Source organism: Daucus carota, chromosome 3, assembly GCF_001625215.2.
Source record: "Daucus carota subsp. sativus chromosome 3, DH1 v3.0, whole genome shotgun sequence".
Classification (NCBI taxonomy): Eukaryota; Viridiplantae; Streptophyta; class Magnoliopsida; order Apiales; family Apiaceae; genus Daucus; species Daucus carota.
The window spans coordinates 51,971,244-51,982,234 of record NC_030383.2 but is presented as its reverse complement, the minus strand read 5'-3'; the positions used below and the strand labels follow the sequence as shown (position 1 = coordinate 51,982,234).

Below are 10,991 nucleotides of genomic sequence, written 5' to 3'. Positions count from 1 at the left end.
CATATATTATCTATTATTTATTATTAAAAATTTTAATAACCGGTTCGGTTCGGTTTTTATCGGTTCGGTTGGGAGGTATAACCGGAACCAAACCATTTAGATCGGTTCGGTTTTTAATTTTTCGGTTTCGGTTTCGGATCGGTTATATTCGGATCGGTTTTCTCCGGTTTTTCCCGGTTTCGGTTCGGTTTCGGTTTCAAATCGGTTTTTTGCTCACCCCTACTTGCAATATCAATTTTTGTATTTCATTACACTTTGTTTTATTCCGTTAATTTTGGTTAACTCCGTTAATAATTTAAAGAGTAAAGTGCGAGCACTTTACTCTAGTTCAAAATTTACAGTAAAGTGCGAGCACACAAAATGTACTTTACTCTCTAAATTATTAACGGAGTTAATCCAAATTAACGGAATCCAACAAAATATAATGAAATACAAAAATTGATATTGCAAGTGCTCGATTTAGAATTACAGTACTGCAAGTAGTATCTTGAGTAAAGTACGAGTACACAAAATACACCTTACTCTATTATTATTTCAAATCAAATATTGTTTCTCATGCTTGTTGCATACTGACATAGTAAAGTGAAAAATTATTTAATAAATTTAAAAATAATTTTTTAATATTTCGTTTTTAATTCAAAAGTTGTTTTCAGTCAAAGTACCATGAGTTGTAATAAATTGTGGTAGATTTCATAATAAAACTTCATCAAAAATATTATTTTCTTATATTATAATCTAAGATATACAAATACAAAAATAATTATCAAACAATTATATCATTTCTAAAAAACAGTTTTTCTATAAACATTTTTCCAGAAATCACGACAATTTTAACAGAATTCTTAACAAACCCCTATACGAGTATGTTTTAGTCTGCGACATCCAAGATATTCAAACAATTACAAATTAATAATTTAGTGTTTTTTTATTTTATTGGATATTTCATAAGCATTTTCAAGGCAATATATCATAATAATAATTACATAAATATAAATAGAGAATTTACCTTGTATACTATTTTTTCAATCTTATTTGCAAAAATACTACCTTCTCTAAAATCTTATCTTTTTGAAAATATTTCCAAAAATACGGTAGTTGCATATGCAAACATAAATGCAACTGCAATTCCTGATTTCAAGTTCCAGTTTTCAAATGTCATTTTCGACCAGATTTTTGGAATATTCCAAAAGACTGGTCGAAAATGACATTTGAAAACTGAAACTTGAAATCAGGAATTGTGGTTTCATATGCAACCACCGTATTTTTGGAAATATTTTTAGGGATATAGTATTTTTGCAATTTGTTTTAAAAGGTGGTAGTATTTTCGAAAAAATTCTTTTAAACTTGGTTATGTATAAAAAAAAGCCCATATAAATATAGTATTATGTAAATTTTATTTATACTTTATGTAAATTTTGATGTGATATAGAATATTTATATTATTTATTAAAACTAAACAATCAAGTATGGTAAGTGGTCGCGTTAATTTCCGAGGAAAAACTGAAAAAATCTAGAGACTAAGGGTATGTTTGGAAGTACTATTAAATTGCTATGTGGTCAGAAAAAGTACTAGTGAAAAAAGTGTTGTTGTGAAAATCAGATAACTATTTGGTAATATTTTTGATATTTGCTTATTTTGAGTTATAATATAAACAAAATAATTTTTTCGGTGAGATATGATAGTGAAATTTGTAACAGTTTCTTGCAAAAACTGAAAACAACTTTTTCCAAAAGCATGGGAGGACCTGCTTTTTCTAAAAGAGCTTTTCAACTAAACGCTGCTGTTCAGAAAATCTGCTTTTAAATTTATCAAACAGTTTTTCACCAATTTTTAACTAGATATTCAAAAATTACCTGGCAAAGATTTTCACAAAAATCACGCCCTTTTGGCATTCTTGTCAACCATTACTCAGTTTCCCAAGATTTTTATGTTGTTTATTTTATAGTATTATTTTACATTTTTTTTAAATAAAAACACAAACAAATCACAGAACAAAGTAGTAATATAAAGGCAAAGGACGAAGTAAGCAGTGAAGTCAGAGTCATGTATATCTAAAGATACTTAGATACACAACATTCCGACGACGGAACAAATGTCTAGTTGACCAAGATACACAACATTCTGAGGGAACAAATGCTAGACTATGGTCTAGTTGACCAATGTAGAAGCTGTGAAAGATAAGCCCAAGAGACAAGGGGAAGCGCCAAGGACAAGGCTAAGAGAAGAGTGGAGGTACAGAAGCCCAAGACAAGGGATTATGGAGCTATGGTCCAGTGGACTAAGGTAGAAGCTGTGAAGGATAAGCCCAGGAGAAGAGGGGAAGCGCGAAGGATAAGGCCAAGAGAAGAATGGAGGTACAGAAACCCAAGACGAGGGATTATGGAGTTATGGTCCAGTGGACTAAGGTAGAAGGTGTGAAAGATAAGGCCAGGAGAAGAGTGAAGGTACAGAAAGCTCAAGACGAGAGACTATGAGGCCGAGTGGAGGTAAAGACGAGGGACTATGAATGGTTCTTGTTTAAAATAAAGAAGTTAGCAAAATAAAGAAGTGAAGTAGAAGCAAAAAGCGAGAAGCAAATTAATAAAGTGTTTGAGAAAAAATTAGAAATCATGAAACAAAAGTTGGCAGTCACAACATCATATAAATACTTACTTAACTTTTTATACAAACAGTACGAACAACGAACAAGTACTTTTTACTTATAAATCCAGAAGCCGAGCTTTTAAGTCCGGCCAAACATCCCCATAAATTGCGTAAATAGAAAGGTACACATCAGGAAATAGATTGGAAAATTTTGAGAGTAGACACTTGTAATACGGTTTGAGAATGAGAGAAGATCCCGCTCTTGTACCAACTAATTTGAACCGGAGCTAAAATAGTTTATAAAATGGTTTATCCGACGTTAGATGACATGTAACACAGTGATTACTGGTTTACACTCACCTGGCTGCAGAAATTACAAGTACGCTTAAAAAAAAGGGAGCTTCAACATGGTATTCATTTACAAGTTACATCAGCATAGGACTAAATTTAATTGCAAATGTCGAAACTATTGTTATTCTCCAAGCTAGCATATGGTATGTGCAGAAAGCGTGTGAAACATGAACTGAAACAGAATTTTTAAGGACCGTTGATAAAGCAGGAGAAAACTAATTTTTCCCTGATAAGACTCGAATACCTCAGTCTGCGTGTCACCACCTCTAATCAATAACTAAACTTCTGTTTTTGGCCCTTGTAGTTGTCTCTTGACTAGCGAAGTGTAAATACCATTCTTGTCAAGAAGCTCGTCATGTGTTCCCCTCTCAACTATCTGGCCATCAGATATAACTGCCACAGTATTTGCAGTTTTGACTGTTGAAAGCCTATGCGCAATGACTAGAACAGTCCTCCCATTCATCAGAGAGTCCATGGCATCCTACAATACAAAATCGGAGAAAGAAACCTCAGAAGTTTGTGGGGGAGGGAATAAGTCGTGTTTGAGATAATATGTTGCAATAGAGAAAGTGTACCTGAACTAGGTATTCACTTTCAGCATCGAGAGCACTGGTGGCCTCATCTAACAGGAGAATTCTGGGGTTCATCAATAGAGCTCTTGCGATGGCTACTCTTTGTTTCTGACCTCCTGAAAGCCTTACACCACGTTCTCCAACAAAAGTCTGGTATCCTTCTGGGAATTTTGATACAAATTCATGGGCATTTGCCATTTTCTGCAATTCAAAGAAAACAATAATTAGTTATTTCCTTGGAACAGTGCTGAGTGAAGATCTGATTTTTGTAAAGCTTACAGCTGCATTTTCCACGTCAACACTGCTTGCTTTGCCATCGAACCCATAAGCAATATTATCATGAATGGAGCAGTTGAAAAGCACCGGTTCTTGGCTAACTATACTGATCTAAAATTTGAACAATACTTGGTCAGCTACTAAAAGTTTAAGCCCCGAGAGGCTGCTTAGTTTTAAGAACATAAATGAAGTTTAGCTGGTCATAAGAGAACTATAACACAAGGTACCTTTCTGTGTAGATGTTCATGTGATATATCTACAAGAGGGACTCCATTAAGCAAAATCTTTCCTTTGAGAGGGTCATAAAACCTCTCAATCAAGTTTGCTATTGTTGTCTGCCAGAAAAAGGATAGGCAGAGAGTACGGTGTACTTATAAACATACACTAATATAGCATATTATACAAGGCACGAGGACACGTTAACTTTCAGTAAATATTGGGGGTCAAGGATGCATTACCTTTCCACCACCACTTGGGCCAACCAGCGCAACCTTTGACCCAGGTTGCAGTTTAAGTGTTATGCCCTGAAATTTACAACAATACATTTATACAGTCTATCTAAATAAAGGGGTAGTACAATTTTCATTTAAATCAGCATTACTCAAAGAAAACTACGAAAAGAACTAATGAAAGAAATTTTCTACCTTGAGCACCATGTCATTAGGACGGGAAGGATAAGCAAACCAGACATCATCCAGATCGACCTCCGCATCTTCATCACTATATTGAAATAATTACATGAACGCCTTTAGATACTCTTTTGTATTTTATTCAACTCTATCTCGTTTTGTAAGATAAACAATACTTAAGGCACTGTTAGAGAATCTGCAACAATAAAGCTTGTATATTTTACACAACAGCCAATAGACTTAGAAAACATGTGGAAACACTTAATTTTTGCACCAGACAGAATAAATTTCAAATCTTCAGTGGCTGAGTGGCATTTACTAAAGTCTACACGTGGAAACACTCAGCAGTGGGGTCCTGGTTTAAAGTCTGAGTCTTGTTTTAGTGGTTTAGTGCAGTAGTTAGATCCTTGTGTGAAGATTGAATCCTGATTCTGCCTAACAAGAGTTCTCCTTGTTATGGTCTGTGTTTGCATCTATGTTTGCATTGTTTTGGTTTAGGGCTATGTAACAAGTACAGTAGATAGATAGCTCAGACAGAGGAAGACTATTTACATGCTAAAACAAGCCAACAGGCTTATAGTAAGCAGAAAACATAATAACCTATACTAGACATCTGAATTTATTGACTAAATAACTTGAAAATATAAACATATAGAAATGTAGATTAATTCTAAATTTTAAATAAATTTATGTATTTTAATGATCAGTTCGGTTCGGGTTTTTTTGGTTCATTTTTAACCTATTACCGGAAAAGCAACCATTTGGATCATTTCGAAACTTTGATTTTCGGTTTCGGGTCGGTTCAGTATTCATTGGTTTTTACCGTTTTCAGTTTCGGTTCAATTCGAATTTTTGTTCAGCCCTAGCATTGAGTGAGTGAGAGTAGAGACCATTCCTAAAATGGTTTAGGCAATCATGCTTGTGTTTTAAATTTCAGGGTAGACTCATGAAAATCATGATACCCTTACTTTTGCTAAAAAACAATCTGTAAAACAGATCCTTCTGACAAAAGAGGGCAGCAATATCATTATCACCGCCACTTCCAAACTTGTAAAATAATCCCTAAAATATTAAGAATATTAGTGTACATAAAAGGGCAGCCTCTAATATATTTCAACTTTCTTGCATTGTACCCAAGATAGTTCAAACCAAATAAGAGCTGACACTTTGCAAAACTAACCCAAGTGGACACTTGTTTCCTGATTTTGGCATGGATGAAACACGATCCAGAAGCTGAAAAACTCTCCTGCTTGCTCCAGCAGCTTTCATCACAACGGTATATAACCCTGACAGCCCTGACACAGCTGATCCAACTGCAAATTCAATGGTTGATAAAATGTGAGTACTGCATGACAAACTAACAAATTTGATTCCTTTTCTGGCAAGTACTATGACATAATGGCAATAAGAAAAAATATATTATATCCTATGTTGCATGGTTTGATTATTGACAGTAGCGGTGTAAGTCCTGTTGAGATTTAATTCTCTTGATGAAGCAGAATATCATCACTCAACAAACCTTATGATTAGTTACTAGGATCCAAATGGGGTAAGGGTCAGCTTTTGGCAGGATTCTTTATTGTATCGGATGCCTGCATATGAGATCCATGGCTGATCTGTATTTCGCTGGAGAGATATTGCAGCATGTGGTTGGTAGGAGAGTAATAGTATTACAACTTCTAGTTGTTATGTTTATACAATCATTTCAATACTGGTGAATAAGGGGCTTGGACGTTAACGTTATACTGGGAGAATTGATATAAACAGCAAAAAAATTCCATATTTGACTTATGAGAAGCTTATAAAATGTACATTAGCATAAATAGTTTGCAACAACAATGAACTGCTATGCACCATAAATATCATTGCGCTGTTACCTGCATCAGTATAGAGCTCCCACCAAAATGGACTGGTACTGTCACCAGATATCTTAGGAGTTTCTCTTCTTGATATTATGATGACATAAAAAGATGCAACCAGCAGGTTTTGTGTGTTAAGTAATCAACTCATCTACAACCTTAAGGTGTTAGAGGGAGGCATTACTAGGATCATATATTATTCAACAGTCTTGTATGAAGCTATTTTCATAGTTGTGAACCCAGTCAAGACTAGTTTGTGTTTCTTAATGGATTACTGGAGTATAATTATTATTTCCCGACACTCTTTACATCATATTTACTTCCCTGCTAACTTGTTCAAAAACAAACTATAAATTAATTGATCGCGGTGACTCAAGTTTTTAAGCCAAATATTATTTCCATACAAGATTATATTATTCACTTCAATAATTTAGTTTAGAAAAACATTTAAAAGAAATATAGGGTTAAATTACCAGTGAGGCTGTAGAGAATGAAGGATGTAAGAGAACCCGAGGTCATAGAACCAGAAATCGTCAATTTAGCTCCATATATCACTACTACAATAACTGATAATGTTGAAGCTGCGTTCATACCGCCAGAAAAACAACCGACTACTTTCTGCAGCACAACAAATAGCACAATTGGTTCTTTATTGCAGCTGCGGGCCTTTAATGTGCATATGTTACTAGAAAAAAAATTAGGGGACTTACAGCTTGTTGAAGTCCAAGCTTCAAGGTCTCATTGACTTTCTCTGAATAACGTGACGTCTCGTAACTTTCCTGGGCAAAAGATCTCACTGTGCGTATGGCGCCGAAAGTTTCCTAATTAAATATTTTTTGGACAAGTATCAGTAATGGTGAGAACTATCTATTCACTAAAGAGGCCTTCTAAGAAACTCAAGTCCATAATTAATACTGTGAAGGGTAATATTATGTAAATAAATTCTGTAATTTTAGTCCCTACAACAGTTGACCTGGCATCTCCAAGACATATGTCAAGTACATCATTGGACTGAGTTTTTATTTGATAATTAGTTTCATATACCTATATTTCCAAAAATTGACAGTCATTTATATATTTCCCATAAACAAATTCATTACAACTTGGAATGTTAAAAGATTTGCCAATCAAACATGCATCTTCCATTGGCAATTAAATGAGATTTATATAAACAAAAAAATAAGCAGTTGGCTTTATAATCTCCTAACATGAAATAAAGTAGCACATAGAAACTATAAACGTACACGCACACACATGCATTGTAAATAATGTTAGAAAGTACTTTTGCTATTTCTTTAAACTAACTTCCAGGGAAACATCGAGCAAGAACACAATTTTTCAACGCATGACCAGTAATTCTAGTTTAAAGATTTGGGCCCGATGAGAATCAGGCACTGACAAACCTCAGCAATTGAAGCAGCTACTGCAGCTGCAGCTTGAGTCTTGTGGGAAAGCTCACGAAGATATCGGCCAAATTGACGTACTCCGACAGAGATGACCGGGACAACAAGTAGAGCAAGCACTAAACAAAAGAATGGTAAAACCTTGGGGTTAGGCTGCAAATTTGTGGATAAAACTAATTGCTTAAGGCTGCACAACTATCAAAAAGATAAAATTACATGTTAATTTCCAAGACGTTGAAAACATAAAGGCGAGCCCGATTGCTGCAGTAGAGAGGTTTCTGAGGGCCTCAGAAAGATTGGTCGTGGCAGCATTTTTTATGATCTGAGTATCTTCAGATAGCCTACTTAGAAGTTCTCCTGTTCTTGTAACATCATAAAATGCTATCTCCTGCAACGTTATAAATTGTGGAATGAGTTTTCAAATCTTAATGTACGAAAGAATTTTTATTTACTAACAAGATATGTCTACCTTTAAAACAAATGGTATATAGGATCTGGAATATTAACAGAGACAGCTAATATTTACCTGGCTCACGAGGTGACCAAACAGATTCTTCCGCAACCTGGCAACAACCCTTTCGCTGGAAGAAGAAAACAACCATGCTCGAAGTGCTGCGCAAATTGAACTACAAGGACCAAAAGTTGGAGGTCTCAAGATAACAGGAAGGTTAATCATGTAATATTTTACTTGTACAATAATCACTAAGAAGCAAGCATACGGTGCGAGGTGTGGGTGCACAGTACAGGAACACACTGATTCCAAAAATATGATAATATGGGGTGCAGTGGAATAAGTCATCTTCATAAACAATATGAATGTCATCCGATGTTATGTATGACAAAAATCTAGTAAAAAGAACCAAGTTCCTATGCAAATTGAATGATATGCACAAATTAGTCATCTAAAACACCAAGAATTAGGGTTAGTTACTTTGCTAAGTAATGTTAGTACTTGGCTTTTGGGTTCCTATAAATGCAACTCCGTTTTAGAGTAATTTGTGAAACACGGGATTTTACAAGTAAACCTGTGTCACCTGTGTCACATAAGGGGATTCGAGTGTACAAGAATCTGCCACGAGGATACGCTGGGTTACGGGTAACCCAAGCATTCCTGCTTCCTAGTATCCAAATACTGAATCACAATAATATGACATAGACACATGTCAGAACATAGTTTTCAGGCTTAGAATGGACTGAACACAGCCTTGATAAAGATACAGAATGTTGAAAATACTTGAAATCTATTTATAAATAGATGGTTCTAGAAGCTAAAGTAAGCCACGCTTTTAAAGTATTGGTATCGAACCGGAGTGAAGGTATGGTGTTTAAGTATATAAATTCCTATGATATACGATATGTGGTTTCCTAAAATTCAACTTAACTAAGAGTCATACCCAACAATGACAACCAAAAATATTTCAAATATAGTGCTCTTGACTTCATTCCATGCTTCAGTTTGCTGCTCAGGTGTTTGGATATCACCAGACACGATGTCAATTATCTTCCCACCAAACTTTGGCTGCATTGAGAACAATATAAGGTCATTAAAACTCAGTATCTCGAACTTACAGTTTTCTGCCAGTCAAGCAGAAGAGCAGGTGCAGATAAATAGATGATCAAGTGTGAGTGAGAAAACAAACTATTAATAAGCCAGTTGTGGATGCAATCAGCAGTGCGACGGTACCAATAACTAGGTTTTTTGCCTCCGGCTTTGCCTGCAAAGAAAGTAGATGGTCACAACTTGACAATTATACGATTGTGCCAGTAATAAAATAAAAATTGAAAACATAGTCCAACATTTTAACTAACCAGTGACAGTATTCTCAAAAAGCTCACATTGGCAGCCTGCAATATTTAGTAATGAAGTGAGCACCAAAAACATAAATCCCAACCCATACACAAAACTACAAGATTACACAATTACCGGAACAGCATCTCCATGTTCAAGGTCAGTAGCCTGCCCATTTTGAGCTTCATAGTTTCTCTTTCCACCCCCCTAAGTAAAGCCGAAAATCATGTAAATCACAGGCCATGACTACATAACTATAGCAATTAAGATATGCATGAATACACTACATGATTACTAAATACAAACACCCAAAATGGGTACAATAATATTAGTATTTTCGGATAAGCAACTGTGCATCTGCATCTTTATAATCAACAATTCCCTATGCTTTATAGATAATCACATAAACAGTTTGTAATTACAGAGAAAAGTAGGACAAGAATATTTCAACTAAGTGATTACCCATGAACTAAACATGAGACATCCTAAACTACCATAAAGTCTAAACAAGAATAGGAGGCATAATCTGAGAGAACCCAAATGCAAATAATGAGAAAAACATAAAGAAAATTACCCCTCCATGTAAAAGAGGAACTCTGCTACTTCCATAGCCACCACCACCACCATGATGATGGCCATCCATTTCTTGATTTTTTTCCTGAAAATGGGAAAGATGGTTGAGTCTTTATTGGGATATATTGACCTGAGAAAAGTTGTGATTTTTTTCAAGATTTTTTTATGGGCAAGTCCAAAAGAGCTTGTGTCATCAGCTACATATAACACGTATATTTGGTAGTATTATATTATGGGGTCTCCGTGGACTATGGTGGCAGGCAGCCCTATTTGTTATTGGAAACCATCGCTCTCAAATTATTTTATTTCCTACTGCATTTTAATTTTGAACTCAGGACCTCGCTACGTGAATCTGAAATATCAAAAATTACCGACACAAATTATAATGATTTTAAAAGATAATCTTTGTTATAAGTAATATATTTAAAGTCAAGTTCTATGAAGTACAAAAAATATTGGAGTATTGGAGTACAATATTCATATAATATAATCTAGTCATTTAGATCCTAATTTTTTTTTCCTACAATATTTATAAACATCCGATAACCTGCAGATTATGTTCTACAACATAAACATTTAATCAAAAGAAAGAACAATTACTTTTATAAATCTTAGGACATTATGTTCTGCAATATAACTTATAAACAGAACAATAATCTTAATGTTTGTTAAAGTTGAAAGATATTAATGATTAATTGATAATTATGTTTAATACTACTTATAAATGATAAATTATATATAAATTTGGATAATCAGAGATATTATTTATGATTAAATTAAAAATTATGATTTGTACCCCAATACTCCAATGTTTTTATGTACTCCATAGAATTTAACTCAATATATTTATATAGATGTCCTTTGATATTGGTTAGGACTATGACTTTTCCCATTCTAAGTTTTTGGTTTTAATTATAACTGACACTTAAATTTTATATAAAAATCATACGCGTAA

The 10,991-nt window shown here is 34.3% G+C and overlaps 1 protein-coding gene across 1 annotated transcript; it reads right to left on the bottom strand.

Moving 5' to 3' along the window:
• Positions 1–2,856: 2,856 nt before the first annotated feature.
• LOC108214619 (ABC transporter B family member 25) lies at positions 2,857–10,232 on the bottom strand. The gene is made up of 17 exons (XM_017386717.2): positions 10,038–10,232; positions 9,599–9,670; positions 9,484–9,519; positions 9,315–9,389; positions 9,069–9,193; positions 8,201–8,300; positions 7,891–8,062; positions 7,675–7,793; positions 6,982–7,092; positions 6,745–6,889; positions 5,593–5,725; positions 4,428–4,503; positions 4,242–4,307; positions 4,011–4,118; positions 3,787–3,894; positions 3,511–3,708; positions 2,857–3,416 (listed from the first exon to the last, which is right to left on the bottom strand). Exons 1-17 carry the CDS (start codon positions 10,104–10,106, stop codon positions 3,213–3,215), a joined length of 1,917 nt encoding a protein of 638 aa, XP_017242206.1. The 5' UTR covers positions 10,107–10,232; the 3' UTR covers positions 2,857–3,212.
• Positions 10,233–10,991: the final 759 nt, after the last annotated feature.